We start from the raw sequence: 22,096 nt of genomic DNA on the forward strand, positions 1-22,096 counted from the left end.
GGTCATGGAGGGTCTGAAATCGATTTCAAAAGCTAAACAGGACTCTGACGATGTTGAGCGACTCAAACGTACCAGAGTTGTTATCCGACCAGAAGATACTACCATAAGGACTAGTCGTGATATCCGTAAGGCTTTTAATCAGCATTACCAAGGCATGGTGATCAAACATTGTAGGTTAACGGCATCAGGTTCCATCACATTTGAATTTGAGGATGAGAACACAGCTAAAACTGTGCAGTCTAACTGGAAAACCAGTCATTTTGGTGGTAATAAAGGTATGAAAATACCAGGTGACTATAACACTGTTGCCATGGTTAAGCATGTGTATGATGATCACAACGAGGATGATATGAAGAAGGATATTATGCAGAATTACCCTGGTATAATCACTAAGTGTGAATTTCAACAGAAGAGGTCTGATAAATCATTCAATGGAATGATCAAACTAGAATTTTCATCACGAGAAGCAATGACAAAAGTTATAACAGACAAGATAAAGTTTTGCCATCAACGCTACATAGTTGAAGAGTACAAAAGAAAGTCTAGGGTAATCAAGTGCAACAAGTGCCAAGGTTGGGGACATATTCACCGATATTGTACCAAACCAGCTAAGTGCGGTAAATGTGCAGAAAACCATGAAAGCAATAGCTGTCCAATAACTAGTGGCTTCAAATGTGCACATTGCAAGGAAGATCATCAAGCAGGTTCTTTTGACTGTGCAGTGTACAAAGAGAAATTGGCTAAGTTCTCCCATGATGCATTATGATCAAAAATCATAACTCAATCGGAAATGCTGAAAATAACACTGTGCTTGGAAAATTCTGCACAATAAACATCTGTGGTCTATCTCAAAGAAGCAACATGATGCTAAGCAAGTATGCGTCTGATAACAACACTCTTCTTTTTGGTGTGCAGGAGACTGGTAGTAGCAGCCAGTGGAAATCACTAACCAACATGAAAACCTTTGAAGATACAAATAAGAATAGCAACAAAGGATGTGCAATTATTGTTAAACAAGAAGTCATGTTCACACAGCTTCCTGTTATCTCACATATTTCATCCAATATTGACTCGGTTTGGGGAATATTATCTTGGAACGGCAAGAGGTACATAATTGGGAACCTTTACCTGAAACTAGACTATCTATCAGGTGTCAAAGAGATGCTGGTAATGCTTGATAAGGCAAATGAACTGAGTAGGTTTTACAAATGTGCAGGTGTGATTGCTATGGGGGATTTTAATGCTCGCCATTATATTTGGAATGATACTGTGGTAAATAAGTACGGAAAATATATTGAAGAACATCTAGACTGGTCTAAGTTCTGTGTGCATGCATCTTCCTCAAGTACATTTTTGGCAAGGAATGGTAGCAGTCATATCGACTTTTTTATCACATCCACTCAACTTGATAAATATCTAGATCATCCAATTGCAGATCATTTTACTAATTTGTACAGTGGGGCTCCCCTGAGAGGTCATGTCCCAATCTCAATCAATATCCAAGTACAACCTGTCGCAATCAGGTCAGAGAATGTTAAGAAGTATAACCTTAAATCAATGGACTGGTTCAACTGGACTAGAGACATAGAGCTTGACCTGGCAATTGAAAAAATTGACAGCTTAGCTACTGATGGGACTATCAAGGAACTGCTGGAGGCCATTAACACAGCTATTGATGTTTCCACAAAAGAAAACTGCCAAATGAAATGTGTCTCCAAACACAGCAAACCGTACTGGACCCCCAAGCTATCACTACTCTCTGAAAGACTCAGATTGGATCTCAAATCATATCTATCCAGAAATACTGACTCAGCCTTTGAAGCTCTGCAGGCTTCCAAGAAAGAATTTGAGGAAGCAAGAAAGCAGGCATGTCAGCAGTTTATTCTTCGAAAGACAAATGACCTTAACACTTCTCAGGCAAAAAAGTTCTGGAAGGAGTTTAATAAGCTTTTCAAACCCCCATCAGATCAGATGGTTGAAGCTCTTATATCGGAGGATGGAACTATTCTTACAGGAAATGCTGACATTGAGAAAGAAATGTTTGAAACATTTTTCCAGGCTAAACACATCGAAAATAATATCGATAAATTCGATAATGCTTGCTTTCAGGATATAAACAAACTGTATGATGACATAAAATACAGAAACTTTCAACCCAGTGCAACTGAGGCAATGGCAGATAGGTTTACCAACAGCTCCACCCTTTATTGCCCTGTTACACCATGGGAGGTCTCTGCTACTCTGAAAGGCATTCAATCAACAGCTGCCAGTTTTGATAACCACGAAGTGCATCAGTCTATGCTAAAGAAACTAGGTCCGATTGCAATTCATGCACTAAGCAAGCTTTTTACACTCTGCCTGCGAAATGGGCTCTGGCTGTGGAACGATTCTAAGATTGTGTTTCTCAAAAAAGACGGAAAGTCATCATACTCCCAAGCAGGTGCATACAGGCCCATTTCAATATCTTCATATGTAGGGAAACTGTTTGAACGAATCCTGGCACGACGACTTGATATATATCTTATGAAAGTGGGACTTACGGATGTAAATCAGGAAGGATTCTCAAAAGGCAAGAATACTATTAGATACCTCAATCGACTGACTGTTGGTATTAAAGGTGATATTATAAAGAAGCTTACGGTACTTTGCTTGTTTATCGACTTCGAAAAGGCATTTGATTCCGTCTGGAAAAAAGGACTAGTTGTTAAGCTCTGGAGAGCTGGTGTTCATGGCTGTTACCTAAAAACTATAGACAGTTTTCTATTTGGTCGCACAGTGTGCCTATTAATAAATGGATTCCTTGGCCCTGTTAGGGACTGCTTGGACTATGGGTTACCACAAGGATCTGTGCTGTCTCCTATTTTGTTCAAATTCTTCATTATGGATATTGAGGCAGTCTGTTCAGTGTACCAACAAATAAGTGTGTTAAAATTCGCTGATGATGGTACGGTGAAAGTGGTTGGTAGAGACTTGGAAGAGTGCCTTTTCTATCTCAACCTGGCTATGGACAGCATTGAATATTGGACCTCTTGTTGGCGCATGGTTATTAACTGCAACAAAAATAAGACTGAAATTATATGCTTCAACTGCTATGATCATGCTGGAGTCCCGACTTCATTCAACCTTGGAGGGAAAACAATTCAGTTAACGGATCAGACAAGGGTTCTTGGTGTCATTTTGGACAGTAAGTTAACCTTCAAACAGCATAGCAAGCATGTACACAACAATCTAGTATATCGCTGGGTTTGTATGAGCCGTTATGCAAACAGAAACTGGGGCATGAACCAAGCAGTTATAGTGAGAGTGACCAAAACAATTCTGTTCTCGACCTTGTTTTATGGTTCTACCATATGGATGAACAATTCAAATATGTCAGACATAAACAAACTATGGTACAGAGTGTCTAAAGCTGCAGTTGGAGCTGTTTTCAACGTCCATGGGGCCATACTTGAAGTCATTCTGGGTGTGCCACCACTCCAAACTTTGGGAAGAATAATCTCGATCAAACACTACCTCAAGGTTCTCCATGACTCAAATGACATTCACTATGACTTTGTGAAAACTCAGCTAAAGGAAAAGAACCCAACAGTGCTCTGTCATCTCCGAGAGGTGCAGAAGTTCCTACAATGGAAAGCAGAACATTTTAACACAGAAGTTCAGGCCTGTGACCTCGGTGAAATCAGCCACAGAAACCTGGACCACATTCTGCTACTATCCCCAAAGACTTACAAGTACACCAAGGGAATGATACAGCAGTTCACAGAGCTACTTTGGCAAGAAAGTCTACAAAACCTACTACTTATGGAAGGATGGTCTGATATTCCAAGAGTCTCCTGCAACCCCCTTCCCATCCCCTTTGGAGTGAGCCGCGAAGTGGAAGTATTGGTTATGAGTCTCATGTACAAGAACAATCTACTGAACTCGTTTCTCTTCAGAGTTGACAGAGCAGCGGCCTCTCCGCTGTGCATCTGTGGCTCGGATGAGCAAACAGCACTGCACCTACTATCAAGTTGTGAGCTTGTGGACACAAATCTACAATGTCAAGCGGAACGAATCATCACCCTGTGCAACAGTGGTAGGCCCATAGTCGATCTAGCAACTGAGCAGGGCTCCATCATACTAAACTGCTCAAGGGACGATATATTTATAAGTGTGTGTGTTAAAATTGTAGAAAGCGAGGGGTTAAATCTTAAGCGGAAGATAAATCTTTCGAAAAGATAAGGCTTTATTATAGCATCTAATTTTGCTAATTTTGCTACTATTATGATAAAGGATTAAATACCAAGCATATTGAAGTGTAGTACTATAGTGTTATTGGACTATGTTTATTTGAAAACAATCACCTTTAAACTAAATATTGTTATATTAATAACAAGGGAATGAGTTTTTCTATTTGAGCTGTTCAGTTCACAGGAAAGCAGATATGGACTGCTTTAAAACTTTTATTTTGGATAAAGTTTGTTTCAGTAACCATTAAGAACCAGTGGCCTTTTGTAACTGCATCTTCAACCTCAGTTTCATTTTGAAACGTCAAGAGACTGGTAAAGTCAAATATTTTGTTACATAAACATTTTTATTAATTTTTGAAGGGTAGTAATTGTTTAGATCATAATTTTTATACGAAACTATTAATGTTTTTTAATAGCTGTTAGCAGGGTAAAATTTGTTAGGTGTGTTTCTATAAATTTCTCTATTGGAAATTAAAGTTTTTGATCTCTACTATTTATTGTTATTAAAATGCTCATTGTAGCCAGTTATTTTTAAAAGATTTTCATCATCGTTAGTTAGGACTTTCTATACACCTAACAACGTTTGCTTGATCAGACCTAGCCATCCCCTAAACGATTTTAGCCACTTTCAGTAGTTAATGTCCTTGTATTGTAAAAAATGAGGTTAACCAAGACTTCCTGTAAACACTAACTGCTCGAAAGTAGTAAAAATTTGGTTGTTAACCTCGCTTTAGACCATATAACACTGGGATTGGTTTATTAATATGTTATTATATATGTAGTAAAACATTTGCACAGTGTAACGATTAAGTTTTTGAGGTTAACATGTATTTTACTGGTCAGATATTCAAAAAATGAGAGGTTAACCTCATTTTTTAGCCATTTACGGATAAAATCTTCTACTAAAATATGGTCAGTTCAAATCACCTTTGTCACGTGATTATAGTTGTAGGCATTGTGATACCAATAGATACCTCACTGCGATATTGTGGTACATTACATAAGTAAGAATCGTATGTATATTCCCTACAGCACCAAAATGTGATGGTTAACCTCATTTTTTCATTTTCCCAAGATAAAAGAAAGTCAATCAACACGTCATCTATTTAGAAATGTGTATACCGTAAACTAACGATGAAAATAATAGCTCTATCATTTGATCTATTCTCGCTACATCTAAAAAAAGAGGTTAACCTCATTTAATAACGTTTGGATATTACTTTTTCTGATAATTATGAACCTAAAATTTAGAGTTAACATTTGCTGACCGAAATAACAAAAAATTATGGAGTGTAATAAAATATTAACCTCAATTTTATTAACCTCAATGTTGTATAGTCAATTTTGTGAAAGTCGGTTAACCTCAATTATTAAAAAAAGTTAAGCAGCTACAAATATGTGAATAGTTGCAATGTTTTTGTCATCAAAAATTATATTGATTAAGAAAATAATATTTTGGTCGATGTTTTTGACCCCTTACCCCCCCTCTGGCCTTAAGTGCCTTATTATCCCAGGTTGTTTTGTGTGGATGCTAGAGTAGCAGTCCGGTGAAGTTAGATTGAAGATATAGTTCTAGAGGGAACAGCTCTGAGAGAGCAGACAAGTATAACAACCTGAGTGGACCTGAGTAAGCTCTGAGAGAGCAGTCACCAGCACAGCACAAGTAAGATCAAGAGGGACGGTATAGCTGAGAGAGCTATTAGTAGTAAAGAGTGGATCAAGGAACTTTCCCAACATCACAAGTTAAATTATTAGTAGATAATATTTATTGAAGTGATTTGGATATTGAAGTTTGAACACAGATCACACAGCGTGATAATCATACACACTCATATCACTGATCAACCAAGAACATCTGAGAGTTATAACTAGAGAGTTATCTAACCTTGTTATAAATCTAATCTATTTTAACACCTTTATCCCAAGAGTTTGAATTAGTACTATTGATAACAAATTCTCCCTATATAGCGTTAATAACAGGGGGGACTCCCAACCCACCGCCTTGGCGGGTAGTTGATACACCCTTCACAAGCAAGAGCCACTTTGGTCTACTTGCTGTGAGGTGTCTCAGCTACATGGGTTGGGGGTCCCCCCTTTTTTTTAATTTGTATACCTACTGGTAATTAAATATGTAGATATTTAAAAGTGGAAAGTTTGTGTATTTTGATGTTATTAATCAGTTATTAATGCAGGAAAGTTCATAATGTTAAAACGGAGTCAAAGATCCTCAACAGCTGCTGTCAAAGGAAAGAGTAACATAAATTTAATTCCGATCAAAAAGGAAATAAAAACTGAACAGGAGGAAGTGACTGGAATATCACATGGTTTCATTTGTCCGAAATGTGAAGCTCACTTCCTTTATGATGAGTTCTTTGTGGAACATATCAGAGAACATCATGGTGAAAAAATCAATGATATGTCTACTAGAAATGTCTTGTTAAATTCCAGGTTGGGCAAAGAAAATACTTCTCCTGTTGGGAAAGCTTTTAAACGTGACGATTGTTCTTATACATGTACTGAGAACACTGATCTTGTGAAACATTTAGGTATTCACACGGAAGAGAAACCCTACAAGTGCAAGGAATGTTTATATTGTAGTGCTCAGAAAGGTGATCTCAAGAAACATATGAGGACTCACACGGGAGAGAAACCCTATAAGTGCAAGGAATGTTCATATTCTAGTGCTCAGAAAGGTAATCTCACATTACATATGAGGACTCACACGGGAGAGAAACCCTATAAGTGCAAGGAATGTTCATATTCTAGTGCTCAGAAAGTTAATCTCATATTACATATAAGGACTCACACCGGAGAGAAACCCTACAAGTGTAAGGAATGTTCATTTGCTTGCTCTTTTAAATCAAGTTTTGTCAGACACCAACGTACTCACACGGGAGAGAAACCCTACAAGTGCAAGGAATGTTTATATTCTAGTGCTCAGAAAGGTGATCTAACATTACATATAATGAGGACTCACACCGGAGAGAAACCCTACAAGTGTAAGGAATGTTCATTTGCTTGCTCTTTTAAATCAAGTTTTGTCAGACACCAACGTACTCACACGGGAGAGAAACCCTACAAGTGTAAGGAATGTTCATTTGCTTGTTCTACCAAATCAAATCTTAAAAAACACCAACGTACTCACACGGGACAGGAACTATAAAATTGCCAGGAATGTTCTTATACAACTGTTATACTTGTTCTGATCAAACACACGTTTATAGACACCAGTGTATTGACGGGTAAATAATGTCAGTTTACTTCCACCTTAGTATTATTAGTTCACTTACGAGGTATGATCAATGATTGCATATACAGTCTAGAAATTATCTCCACATATGTTTAGAGGTATGTTTGAAAGCAATTTTTCTGATTTCAATTAATTTAGCTTTCATTTTAGACTTCACGTCTCCCGAAATAAAACTGCGAACAAAGTGAAACAAGGAACTAAGTAAACTGTAAAACCAAATTTTCGTCACGCATTGGACTTTATCAAGGTTACACTGAAAAGGGGAGGTTTGATCTCTGAACCAGAGAGTGTGGTAATTGGGTTAAGAAAGTAAACATACATGCAACAAAGATCAGGGTTACCATTAGGAAGAAAATTTCAGCAAAATTTATAGAAAAGGGTGTACACATCCATGCGAGAAAAATCGGGTTACCAATAAGAAAAAATCACAACAGAAAAGTTTACAATCCTCAGATCAGCGTAGTAAAAGTGTACTAGAAATTAGTCTGTAAAACCGTTTCCACACATGTTATTGATTTTCGGTTTAGTGCGTTCTATTGCTAAGCCTTCTCTTATAAAGGTATCTAGGGTATCCTTACATTGTTCTGATATGCTAAATTCGTAGTTTTCGAAGAATTTAGCTAAGTCTCTTTTTCCCGATATGGGAGTGTAGTGTGGGTCGTCTGCTCTGCAGTGTTCAGCAGCGTGGTATCCTAGTGTGGTCCTGCTGTTGTTGAGTCGGAAGCTAGACTCGTGTTCGTAGATTCGGCCTCTAATAGGTCGTCTTGAAGCTCCTATGTACAGATCTCCGCATTTCTTACATATGACGACCCACACTACACTCCCATATCGGGAAAAAGAGACTTAGCTAAATTCTTCGAAAACTACGAATTTAGCATATCAGAACAATGTAAGGATACCCTAGATACCTTTATAAGAGAAGGCTTAGCAATAGAACGCACTAACCGAAAATCAATAACATGTGTGGAAACGGTTTTACAGACTAATTTCTAGTACACTTTTACTACGCTGATCTGAGGGTTGTAAACTTTTCTGTTGTGATTTTTTCTTATTGGTAACCCGATTTTTCTCGCATGGATGTGTACACCCTTTTCTATAAATTTTGCTGAAATTTTCTTCCTAATGGTAACCCTGATCTTTGTCGCATGTATGTTTACTTTCCTAACCCAATTACCACACTCTGGTTCAGAGATCAAACCTCCCCTTTTCAGTGTAACCTTGATAAAGTCCAATGCGTGACGAAAATTTGGTTTTACAGTTTACTTAGTTCCTTGTTTCACTTTGTTCGCAGTTTTATTTCGGGAGACGTGAAGTCTAAAATGAAAGCTAAATTCGTCTCAAACTCACGCTCAGCCTTAAGATCTATTTGATTTCAATTACAAATTTGTGCAGTTTGTTCCACAGATGAATGAGAAATTAAGCTTTTGTCAATATTAAAGTGAAACCCCATTGATTTTATCGTGTCTTTAAAGTACGAATTAGTAAATTTATTGTATTTATAATATTGCCCCTATATTTATTATTTACAACATAACGACTCTGACATTTATTTACCGCATTTTATATCTGCATGATACTGATGAAATATGGATGTTGAAGCGTGGTCTCAATACTAGAATTTATTGTTCCATTCATTTATACCTACTGGCAAATAAATATGTATGGGTCGGGTATGTAGATATTTAAAACTGAAGAGTTTGTTTATTTTGATGTTATTAATCAGTTATTAATGCAGGAAAGTTCATAATGTTAAAACGGAGTAAAAGATCCTCTACGGTTACTGTTAAAGTAAAGAGTAACATAAATTTAATTCCGATCAAAAAGGAAATAAAATCTGAACAGGAGGAAGTGACTGGAATATCACATGGTTTCATTTGTCCGAAATGTGAAGCTCACTTCCTTTATGATGATTTCTTTGTGGAACATATCAGAGAACATCATGGTGAAACAATCAATGATATGTCTACTAGAAATGTCTTGTTAAATTCTATACGATCATCAGTCAGGTTGGGCAAAGAAAATACTTCTCCTGTTGGGAAAGCTTTTAAATGTGACAATTGTTTTTATACCTGTACTGAGAACAGTGATCTTGTGAATCATTTAGGTATTCACACGGGAGAGAAACCCTACAAGTGCAAGGAATGTTTATATTTTAGTGCTCAGAAAGGTGATCTCAAGAAACATATGAGGACTCACACGGGAGAGAAACCCTATAAGTGCAAGGAATGTTCATATTCTAGTGCTCAGAAAGGTAATCTCACATTACATATGAGGACTCACACGGGAGAGAAACCCTATAAGTGCAAGGAATGTTCATATTCTAGTGCTCAGAAAGGTAATCTCATATTACATATGAGGACTCACACGGGAGAGAAGCCCTACAAGTGTAAGGAATGTTCATTTGCTTGCTCTTTTAAATCAAGCCTTATTAATCACCAACATACTCACACAGGAGAGAAACCCTACAAGTGTAAGGAATGTTCATATTCTTGTGCTCAGAAAGGTGATATCACATTACATATGAGGACTCACACAGGGGAAAAACCCTACAAGTGTAAGGAATGTTCATATACTTGCTCTAGAAAATCAACTCTTATCAGACACCAACGTACTCACAGGGGAGAGAACCCCTACGAATGCAAGGAATGTTCATTTGCTTGCTCTTTTAAATCAAGTCTTGTCAGACACCAAAGTACTCACACAGGACAGGAACTATAAAATTGCCAGGAATGTTCTTATAAAACTGTTATACTTGTTCTGATCAGACACACTTTATTAGACACCAGTGTATTAACTGATAAGTGTATTGACGGGTAAAGAATGTCAGTTTACTTCCACTTTTATATTATAAGTTCACTAACAAGGTATGATCAATGATTGCTTATATAGTCTAGAAATTATCTCCATATATGTTTAGAGCTATGTTTGAAAGCAATTTTTCTGATTTCAATTTCAAAATTGTGCAGTTTGTTCCACAGATGAATGAGAAATTAAGCTTTTGTTGGTATTAAAGTAAATCATAATCTTCGATGTATCTAACCATTAATTGAATCCCCATTGATTTTATCGTGTCTTTAAAGTACAAATTTGTAAATTTATTGTATTTCCAATAAGCTATATAGTTATTATTTATAATATAATGACTCTGACATTTATTTACCACATTTTTTATCTGCATGGTACTGATGAAATATGGATGTCGAAGGGTGGTCTCAATACAAGAATTTATTGTTCCATTCATTTATACCCACTGGCAATTAAATATGTAGATATTTAAAATTGGAAAGTTTGTGTATTTTGATGTTATTAATCAGTTATTAATGCAGGAAAGTTCATAATGTTAAAACGGAGTCAAAGATCCTCAACAGTTGCTGTTCAAGTAAAGAGTAACATAAATTTAATTCCGATCAAAAAGGAAATAAAAACTGAACAGGAGGAAGTGACTGGAATATCACATGGTTTCATTTGTCCGAAATGTGAAGCTCACTTCCTTTATGATGAGTTCTTTGTGGAACATATCAGAGAACATCATGGTGAAACAATCAATGATATGTCTACTAGAAATGTCTTGTTAAATTCTTTAGAATCATCAGTCAGGTTGGTCAAAGAAAATACTTCTCCTGTTGGGAAAGCTATTAAATGTGACGATTGTTCTTATACCTGTACTGATAACAGTGATCTTGTGAAACATTTAGGTATTCACACGGGAGAGAAACCCTACAAGTGCAAGGAATGCTTATATTCTAGTGCTCGGAAAGATCATCTCACATTACATATGAGGACTCACACGGGAGAGAAACCCTACAAGTGTAAGGAATGTTTATATTCTAGTGCTGGGAAAGGTGATCTCAAAAAACATATGAGGACTCACACGGGAGAGAAACCCTACAAGTGTAAGGAATGTTTATATTCTAGTGCTGGGAAAGGTGATCTCAAAAAACATATGAGGACTCACACGGGAGAGAAACCCTACAAGTATAAAGAATGTTCATATACTTGCTCTGTTAAATCAAATCTTATTATACACCAACGTTCTCACACCGGAGAGAAACCCTTCAAGTGTAAGGAATGTTCATATACTTGCTCTGTTAAATCAAATCTTAATAAACACCAACGTACTCACACGGGAGATAAACCCTACAAGTGTAAGGAATGTTCATATACTTGCTCTGTTAAATCAAATCTTAATAAACACCAACGTACTCACACAGGAGATAAACCCTACAAGTGTAAGGAATGTTCATATACTTGCTCTGTTAAATCAAGTCTTTTTAATCACCAACGTACTCACACAGGAGAGAAACCCTACAAGTGTAACCAATGTTCATTTTGTAGTGTTTAGAAAGGTGATCTCACAAAACATATTAGAACTCACACGGGAGAGAAACCCTACAAGTGCAAGGAATGTTCATATACTTGTTCTGTTAAATCAAATCTTAATAAACACCAACGTACTCACACAGGAAATAAACCCTACAAGTGTAAGGAATGTTCATATACTTGCTCTGTTAAATCAAGTCTTTTTAATCACCAACATACTCACACAGGAGAGAAACCCTACAAGTGTAACCAATGTTCATTTTGTAGTGTTCAGAAAGGTGATCTCACAAAACATATGAGGACTCACACGGGAGAGAAACCCTACAAGTGCAAGGAATGTTCATTTGCCTGCTCTGTTCAACCTATTCTTATCAGACACCAACGTACTCACACAGGACAGGAACTATAAAATTGCCAGGAATGTTCTTATAAAACTGTTATACTTGTTCTGATCAGACACACCTTATTAGACACCAGTGTATTGACGGGTAAAGAATGTCAGTTTACTTTCCCTTTTTTATTATTAGCTCACCAACGAGGTATGATCAATGTTTGCATATATACATATATTATAGTTTAGAAATAATCTCCACAAATGTTTGAAAGCAATTTTTTCTGATTACAATTGCAAAATTGTGCAGTTTCTTCCACAAATGAATGAAAAATTAAGCTTTTGTTTGTATTAAAGTGAATCATAATCTTCGATATATTTCTAACCATTATATTAATTGAAACCCCATTGATTTTATCGTGTCTTTTAAAGTACATACGAATTAGTAAATTTATTGTATTTCCAATATTGCCGCTATATTAATTATTTATAATATAATGACTCTGAAATTTATTTACCGCATTTTATATCTGCATGGTACTGATGAAATATGGATGTCGATTGTCGAAGTGTGGTCTCAATACAAGAATTTATTGTTCCATTCATTTATACCCACTGGCAATTAAATATGTAGATATTTAAAATTGGAAAGGTTGTGTATTTTGATTTCATTAATCATTTATTAATGCAGGAAAGTTCATAATGTCAACACGGAGTAAAAGATCCTCAACAGTTGCTGTTCAAGTAAAGAGTAACATAAATTTAATTCCTATCAAAAAGGAAATAAAAACTGAACAGGAGGAAGAGACTGGTGATATATCACATGGTTTCATTTGTCCGAAATGTGAAGCTCACTTCCTTTATGATGATTTCTTTATGGAACATATCAGAGAACATCATGGTGAAACAATCAATGATATGTCTACTAGAAATGTCTTGTTAAATTCTTTACGATCATCAGATAGGTTAGGGAAATAAAATACTTCTTCTGTTGGGAAAGCTTTTAAATGTGACGATTGTTCTTATACCTGCACTGAGAACACTGATCTTGTGAAACATTTAGGTATTCACACGGGAGAGAAACCCTACAAGTGCAAGGAATGTTCATATTCTTGTGCTCAGAAAGGTTATATCACATTACATATGAGGACTCACACGGGAGAGAAACCCTACAAGTGTAAGGAATGTTCATATACTTGCTCTGTTAAATCAAGTCTTATTATACTGCCGTTTTCTCAGAAAAGGCAGTAAGTCCAATTTTTCGAAATATAACAATATTGGTATCAAAATTTTCAGTACAAAATTCTCTACAACATGAGCTACATATTAATGTATGGAAACATTGTTGCATGCAATTTCTAAGGAAGTAAGTCCCAGTTGAGAAACATTATGTTCGGTTTTGGCCAATTATTTTCTGAGAGAAGGACGTAAGTCCGGACTTACTGCCTTTTCTGAGAAAATCTTGAAAATCTTCAGAGATAAGGAAGTAATTCCGTGGACTTACTGCCTTTTCTGAGATAAATTATCTGTGATAGGAAGAAGTAGCTGGACTTACTTCCTATAAAAGCATGCTAAAAGCGGAATTTTAGATAGCGATTTCCCAAAAAGAACATAACTTTACTGCCGATTGATATTTTCGCTTGAAATTTTCAGAATCGATGTATAATTACATTTCAACTTTACTTAAGTGATCAAAATTTTCATTTAGGCCTCAAAAAAAATTTGGTGGCCGATTTTCAAAAACGCCGGATGTATTTTAGTCGCAAAACATAAACATTGGAGCAGTTATTGAGCTGTAATAATCGCAGAGAATGTTTAGTTTAGGTATATCTTTTAGATCAAGTTCATTTTCATCAAAATATCGATAAGATATCATTTAATGCACTGAAATCTTTCAAAATTGGCGAGTTTGCCTAAATAAGGGCATACTATTATTCAAAAACATTTATTATATGATATGGAGCAATTTAGATTTACCTAATTGTTTATATTTTACAATATAATCCAAAATACATAGATCCAAACCTCAAAAATTTAGTAAAAAGCTTGGACTTACTTCCTTCTCAGAAAAATATTGAACAGAGATTTTTCTCAGAAAAGGAAGTAAGTCCAAGTTTTCTCAGAAAAGGCAGTAAGTCCATCCAGTATGAAAAGTAAGCTCGATTATTTGGCATAAAAATGGTTATATCTAAGCTTATGGACGGCTCAAAGCTTAAATTTTTTTGACAAATTAAAATTTGACTAATTATTGAAAACTCAACGTGTTTACTTTCGATCTTACGCAAAAAGTAAGCGGAGAAAAAACCATAAACACAAAAGTCGCAATATCTCGAAATGGCAAATATGGACTTACTGCCTTTTCTGAGAAAACGGCAGTATACACCAACGTTCTCACACCGGAGAGAAACCCTTCAAGTGTTACCGATGTTCATTTTGTAGTGCTCAGAAAGGTAATCTCACAAAACATATGAGGACTCACACCGGAGAGAAACCCTACAAGTGCAAGGAATGTTCATATACTTGTTCTACTAAATCAAATCTTATTACACACCAACGTACTCACACGGGAGAGAAACCCTTCAAGTGTAAGGAATGTTCATATTCTAGTGCTCAGAAAGGTGATCTCAAGAAACATATGAGGACTCACACCGGAGAGAAACCCTACAAGTGCAAGGAATGTTCATATTCTTTTGCTCAGAAAATTCATCTCACATTTCATATGAGGACTCACACCGGAGAGAAACCCTTCAAGTGCAAGGAATGTTCATACACTTGCTCTATTAAATCAAATCTTTATCAACACCAACGTACTCACACGGGACAGGAACTCTAAAATTGCCAGGAATGTTTTTATACAACTGTTATACTTGTTCTGATCAGTCACACTTTATTAGACACCAGCGTATTGACGGGTAAAGAATTTCAGTTTACTTCCAATTTTATATTATTAGTTCACTAACGAGGTATGATCAATGATTGCTTATATAGTCTAGAAATTATCTCCACATATGTTTAGAGCTATGTTTGAAAGCAATTTTTCTGATTTCAATTACAAAATTGTGCAGTTAGTTCCACAAATGTATGAGAAATTAGGCTTTTGTTGGTATTAAAGTAAATCATAATCTTCGATGTATCTAACCATTAATTGAAACCCCATTGATTTTATCGTGTCTTTAAAGTACGAATTTGTAAATTTATTGTATTTCCAATAAGCTATATAGTTATTATTTATAATATAATGACTCTGACATTTATTTACCACATTTTATATCTGCATGGTACTGATGAAATATGGATGTCGAAGGGTGGTCTCAATACTAGAATTTATTGTTTCATTCATTTATACCCATTGGTAATTAAATATGTAGATATTTAAAATTGGAAAGTTTGTATATTTTGATGTTATTAATCAGTTATTAATGCAGGAAAGTTTGTAATGTTAACACGGAGTAAAAGATCCTCAACAGTTGCTGTTCAAGTAAAGAGTAACATAAATTTAATTCCTATCAAAAAGGAAATAAAAACTGAACAGGAGGAAGTGACTGGTATATCACATGGTTTCATTTGTCCGAAATGTGAAGCTCACTTCCTTTATGATGAGTTCTTTGTGGAACATATCAGAGAACATCATGGTGAAACAATCAATGATATGTCTACTAGAAATGTCTTGTTAAATTCTATACGATCATCAGTCAGGTTGGGTAAAGAAAATACTTCTCCTGTTGGGAAAGCTTTTAAATGTGACGATTGTTCTTTTACCTGTACTGAGAACAGTGATCTTGTGAATCATTTAGGTATTCACACGGGAGAGAAACCCTACAAGTGCAAGGAATGTTTATATTCTAGTACTCAGAAAGGTGATCTCAAGAAACATATGAGGACTCACACGGGAGAGAAACCCTACAAGTGTAAGGAATGTTCATATTTTAGTGCTCAGAAAGTTCATCTCACATTTCATATGAGAACTCACTCAGGAGAGAAACCCTACAAGTGTAAGGAATGTTCATATACTTGCTCTTTGAAATTTAGTTTAGTCAGACACCAATATATATGGTCAAGTTCGGAGACAACCTGTACATTTTTTACTTTTTTAGAAGTGTGTGGTGGAGCCAGCTCAACACAGAATGAAACTCCCTGATTATATGGCTGACAAGACATTTTTCAGGACTTTCTATGAGTAAAAAAAAAAAATTTAAAGGTTGAACGGTTGAGCAGATACAGGTGGTATTAAACAAACCCTTAAAAGGTGGAGATTTAAGGTGGAGACTGGCTCTGGTTGAAGAAACTTTTGATTAAGGTGGAAAAGGTTATTGGTAACACAAACTACATCAAATTTGCAATCTGATGGTTTTATCAATATTTTGTTTAAGTGCTCAACCGAGGTGGAGAAATTAAATGCACTTTTCAAAGCTGCTCAACCGGGGGTGGAGAAAGGTTTAGAGAGTTCTAGGTTAGCTAGAAAGTTGCGTCTCGGCCTTTTCTACTTCCCGTTAAATTTTGTTTTTTCCATTGACGCTCAACAGGGTGGAGATCTTTCATCAAGAAACAGTAAAAAGCCTGTCAAACATGCCTAAATTCATTGGTTTTATCACTAATTCTAATCTGCTCTGTTAACTGCTACTGTAGGGGATCATAAAACTGTTACCCCTTCTGTCTTAAAGCGAAGTGTTCTAGCAAATGAAAAAACTATCAAAGTTGTGAAAAGGTGCTCAACAAGGTGGAGAAATTGTTGATTAAACATTAAAACATTAAAAAATGCATTAAAACTAGCCCCACCAGGTTGAGTTAAGCTTTGGCAGTTGATTTCTGGAAGAAATAACATTGTGTGACGCTTTAGCATGTATACAACTCATCAAACTAGCCATCAACCACTCAACCGCGGTGGAGAACCGTGAATTCTGAGGTCAAATTTACGCCCAAATTTGCCAAATTTGAGTCTCCACCTATGTTGAGTGTACTTTTCAGCAAGGATGCCTTGTAATATGAGTTGGTAGATGATTTAGAATCATTGGTATTGCAAATGGACTGCCACAGTCACTCTACAGCTCCTAAACTACAGAATAACAGATTTTGAACTGCATGTTATGCTGTCTCCACCTCGGTTGAGCCGATTCTGAGGATCCTATTCTATGAAATATGATTGGTATAACCCATAATATTAAATATTAGGACTTTGGAGCAATTAAAAAGCATGAGAGGGTTAGTTCTAGTCACTTATATTAGCTCATGTAGTCAGTGAGCTGCTCCACCTGTGTTGAGCAGACAAACCTGCTCAACCGGCACTTTTTGAGTACCCACCTGTCTTACGTAACTTTCAATTGTGAAATTTGGAGTAAATATTTTTTTCATAAGTGATTTACAGCTCCTTTATTTTTGTAATTTTCAGGTGGCCACTGTCTCCACCAAGGTTGAGTTATTTAAATTTTGAACCCAGATATCATTATAGAAAGGTTAGGAGTATAATATCTGAAGAGCCTGTACCACTTGGACTGTCAGAGGAATTATAATTAATTTTACCGTTTATGGCAGTGAAATGAGTGTAATTAGTGACTAATTTTATGTACAGGTTGTCTCCGAACTTGACCATATATATAATACAACGTACTCACACGGGAGAAAAACCCTACAAGTGCAAGGAATGTTCATATGTTTGCTCTGATAAATCGAGTATTAATAAACACCATCATACTCACACCGGAGAGAAACCCTATAAGTGCAAGGAATGTTCATATTCTAGTGCTCAGAAAGGTAATCTCATATTACATATGAGGACTCACACGGGAGAGAAACCCTATAAGTGCAAGGAATGTTCATATTCTAGTGCTCAGAAAGGTAATCTCATATTACATATGAGGACTCACACGGGAGAGAAGCCCTACAAGTGTAAGGAATGTTCATATACTTGCTCTTTGAAATTTAGTTTAGTCAGACACCAACGTACTCACACGGGAGAAAAACCCTACAAGTGCAAGGAATGTTCATATGTTTGCTCTGATAAATCGAGTATTAATAAACACCATCATACTCACACTGGAGAGAAACCCTATAAGTGCAAGGAATGTTCATATTCTAGTGCTCAGAAAGGTAATCTCATATTACATATGAGGACTCACACGGGAGAGAAACCCTATAAGTGCAAGGAATGTTCATATTCTAGTGCTCAGAAAGGTAATCTCATATTACATATGGACACGTTCATAAAAAGGTGGCACTAGAGATTGATTTTTCACTGCCAAAATTGTGTGAAGCATTTTAAAATACTTGTATCTCAAGGAGTATGCTATGAAAGTTAACCAAATTTTAATATGTGGTCCAAAAAGAGTCAAATGTCACATATTTAAGTCATTCATCTCTTTATAACTGTTAATTGTGCAGATATGAGCCAGAAATCACAAAATATTCATTTCTTGCACCTCTAATGATGAATTTACATTCTGTGAGTGTGTCCTGCTTCTCAATGTGATTATTGAACCTTTTTGAGATAGTTGAGTGTTAAAAGTGCAAAGAGTCACCGGTTAAATGTGGAGTTATGATGCAATTATCACACACAGGGTTAATTCTGACTAATTATTTTAGAATGATGAATGGGATATGAATATCAACGGAATGATTGTAATAATGAACTCTATCGATCACAATTATAGCATTTTTTTTTTTTTTTTTAAGAGAGGCTGGGCCAAGATAGCCCACGAGAGGATAGCATTGAGATGCTCTGCCTACCTCTGGGGTGTGGCAACCTTGGGGAAGGTTGCCGGTGAAATCAGAGTGATTGGTGGAGGATGGTGTAAGATGATATATGAGTCAAAATGATACGCTTAAATGCCAGCTGGGTTTGGAAAAGTAAAACGAGACGAGACAGCATATGAAATAATACTTTAAGTCACCCCGGTCTGATCCAGCTCTTCCGGCACAATTAAGCGTTTGGTGCGGTTTGCGAAATTGACAATTGTGGTGATGTGTTGGTTGTCGAATATGTCATTGACAGAGAGGTAGTAGTCCTGGAAATATTGACCTCTAATTTGGGCAATAGCTGGACACTGTCCAAGGAAGTGTGAGACAGTTTCCTCTCCGTCGCCGCACATAGGACAAGCACTGGTGTTTGATTTGCAAATGGTGTGAAGGTGTTTGTTTAAGCCGCAGTGACCCGTGATGAGGTGAACTGCAGTTCTGTAATCTTGTCTGTTTTTGCTGAGTGTAGTGTTGAGGTTTTTGATGATTTTGGCATGCTTGTGGCCGAGTGTCAGTTTGGTGTGTCTGGGACCGTCAGTTAACCAAGTTTCCTGATTCAGTCTGTTGACTTTGTTGTCGATTTGACGCTTGATGTAGGATTGTGGAATTGGACACTTCAAAGTGGATTCACTGGTTGTACCAAGCTTGGCCAGCTCATCTGCTTTTTCGTTCCCCCACAATCCGATGTGTGCTGCAATCCATCGTATCTCTAGCGTGTTGTTGGATCCGAGTGCATTAAGAGAGTCGTAACAGTCTCTTGTAGTTCTACTCCGCGTTGAAAGCGCAGAGATAGCTTGTATAGATGAGAGACTGTCAGACCATATGATGATATGTGTGTTGGTATAGGTAGAGAGATATTTGCAAGCTTCAATGATGGCGGTGAGCTCTGTTTGGTAAACAGTGCAATAATCAGGGAGCTTGAATGATCTTTCTTCAAGGGTGGTGTTATTGTTGTCAGTTGTGATGATATAGCCAGCCCCGCATCCTGAGTCTGTGAGTGACCCGTCAGTGTAGCAGGTGATCGTTTCACTGGTAATGTTGTCAATGGTGTTTTGAAGTGAATTTCTATATTCAGTGTTATCGGCTCCAGGAGTTGTGACGGTGAAGTGCCGTCCCAGCATCATGGTTGGTGTTGTTAGGTCTCTCGTTGCTCTAGGTGGAATAATGAGATCTGCCATGAATTGTTTGTTGATAGTGGTATGATTTTTGATAGTTCCCTTCCTGAAGGCGATAGTTTCAAGAGTGAGGCTGCCATAAGCTTGTAGCCTGGCCGCACCCTTTGCTGCTTCGCCTTGCAGGAACAGTATGATGTCAGAAGTGTCGGTGAGGTGATTCAATGCGATAAAAGGTGTGCTTGGCATGGCACCAGACATCATTCTGAGTGCCAATGCCTGAACACGTTTGAGTTTCTTCGCGTTATAGTCCGTTTGAGTGGCCCTGATCCATATACTACAGCAGTAGGATAGGATTGGACGGATGACAGCCGTGTACATCCATTTGCATGTTTTGGGGCTCATACCCCATGTGGGGCCGACAGCTCTTCGACATTGCATGAGGGATGCCGTGGCTTTTTTGGTGGTGTTGATGATATGTTCATTGAAGTTGAGTTTGCTGTCCAAGGTCACTCCTAGAAATTTAGCAGACTTGGAAAGACCTATAATGTTGTTGCCAACTGTTATAGGTCTTAGAGTCCACTTACTATTCCAGGTAAACATGACTATCTGAGTTTTAAGGGCGCTAATAGATAGCTCTTTGGTTCTGCACCAATTTTCTATCGTTTTAATAGTTTTGCATGTTCGGTCCCAGATGATGTCTAAATCATCCCTTCCGCTAGAGACAACAGATCATCCGCAAAGGCTTGCAGGTAACCCGGGATGTCTTTTGCGGTAAAGGAAAGGAGATCGTCGACTACCAGGTTCCAGAGAAAAGGAGAGAGAATGCCTCCTTGGGGGCAACCTCGCCTGATCCGTACCCTTCTCGACTTATCCTTATGATTTAGTGTGATGAATCGATTGGTTACCATGTTGATGATCCACTGCGCTGTAGCCAAGTCCACTTTCGTAGCCTTGACTGCTTCAGAGATAGCCTTGAACGAGACATTGTCGAAGGCGCCCTCTATATCTAGAAAGACACCTAGGACATATCCTTTCTTGGCTATTCTGCGCTCAATGGTGTGAGTAACTTTATGAAGTGCCGCTTCTGTGGAGCAGCCCTTCTTAAAGCCGAATTGTCGTTTGTTGATATCATTAGCTATGTTAAGGTCATGTTGCATATGCCATAAGATCACTTTCTCCTGCAACTTTAACATCACAGGCGAAAGAGTGATCGTTCGAAATGACTTAGCTTTGTTGTAGTCGGTTTTTCCAGGCTTAGGGAGAAAGATTCCAAGAGAGTCCCTCCACAAAGTTGGGATGTGTTGCGTTTCATGGTTTTTTGTCATAATGTTTTTTGTTATGTCTTTGATATGAGCCCAGGCTTTCTGGAATATGATAGGTTTTAGAGTGTCAGGTCCTGCAGCCTTCAAGGGATCGAAGGATAGGAGAGCCTTTTCGATTCTTTCAGGGCTGTAGATTTTGTCTAGTAAGTCTGTGGAGATGGGTAAGGGGCAGAGAGGCGGAACTGGCGGATCAGTAACACTATCCTTGAAGTGGGTTTGTGTCATGACCTCCAGTGTCTCCTCTGCGTTTTTGGTGAGTTCGCCATTTGGTTTATAAACGGCTTCAAGTTTGTTATTGGTGTCAGTACAGGTTTTCAGAATCTTGTTCATCCTTCCAGATTCCTTAACCGATTCTGTGTCTGCGCAGAATTTCCGCCACGCATTGCGCTGGGAGTTGGACAGGATCTTGTTGTATTGCTTGTTGCTTTCTCTAAGAGCGAGCCACGAAGCATCAGTTTTGATTCGACGAGCTGTGATGAGTTTGCGTCTTATACCCCTCTGTGCTTCCTCAACTTCTCGAGTTAGCCAGGGTGGTTTTCTGACAGCGCTGGAGATGTAAGTAATGGGACATGCCTCCTCGAAGGCCGCTCGGAGAGCAGTATTAATGGTGTTAACTTTGTGATCAATGTCGTGTGGTGTGTTAACGCAGGTGTTGTGGAGATCATTGTTGTTGTAAAGAATCTCGTCAAATTTCGCCCAGTCAGTGTTCTTGACTAGGCGTATTTGTCTTGGTTCTTTTTTGGGACCAGAAGTAATGTCGAACATGATATATCTGTGATCGGAGTTTGAGTAAAGATCAC

The 22,096-nt window shown here is 37.3% G+C and overlaps 4 protein-coding genes across 7 annotated transcripts in view; 3 read left to right on the forward strand and 1 right to left on the reverse strand.

Moving 5' to 3' along the window:
• LOC134812866 (uncharacterized) overlaps positions 1-22,096 on the forward strand; it is a 912,489-nt gene that overhangs the window by 343,670 nt on the left and 546,723 nt on the right. The window lies entirely within an intron of this gene.
• The window catches only part of LOC134812874 (inner nuclear membrane protein Man1-like), a 100,471-nt gene that overhangs the window by 54,140 nt on the left and 24,235 nt on the right, over positions 1-22,096 (forward strand). The window lies entirely within an intron of this gene.
• Positions 1-22,096, forward strand: part of LOC134812861 (eukaryotic translation initiation factor 3 subunit C-like) — a 43,180-nt gene that overhangs the window by 908 nt on the left and 20,176 nt on the right. The gene's annotated exons all lie outside the window — the stretch shown is intronic.
• On the reverse strand, positions 17,582-20,574 carry LOC134812566 (uncharacterized). Its single transcript, XM_063820049.1, has 2 exons — positions 19,611-20,574; positions 17,582-17,619 (listed from the first exon to the last, which is right to left on the reverse strand). Exons 1-2 carry the CDS (start codon positions 20,572-20,574, stop codon positions 17,582-17,584), a joined length of 1,002 nt encoding a protein of 333 aa, XP_063676119.1.

Source organism: Bolinopsis microptera, chromosome 3 (genome assembly GCF_026151205.1).
Source record: "Bolinopsis microptera isolate Bmic1 chromosome 3, MBARI_Bmic_1.0, whole genome shotgun sequence".
Taxonomy (NCBI): domain Eukaryota; kingdom Metazoa; phylum Ctenophora; class Tentaculata; order Lobata; family Bolinopsidae; genus Bolinopsis; species Bolinopsis microptera.

Bases quoted from the DNA above. Each gene is read 5' to 3' on its own strand.
- LOC134812566 (XM_063820049.1), bottom strand. From the start codon at position 20,574: ATGTTTACCTGGAATAGTAAGTGGACTCTAAGACCTATAACAGTTGGC. The intron at 17,620-19,610 runs GTTACGACTCTC...TTCCTCTGACAG, and splicing joins GAGTAGAACTACAAGAGACT to TCCAAGTGGTACAGGCTCTT.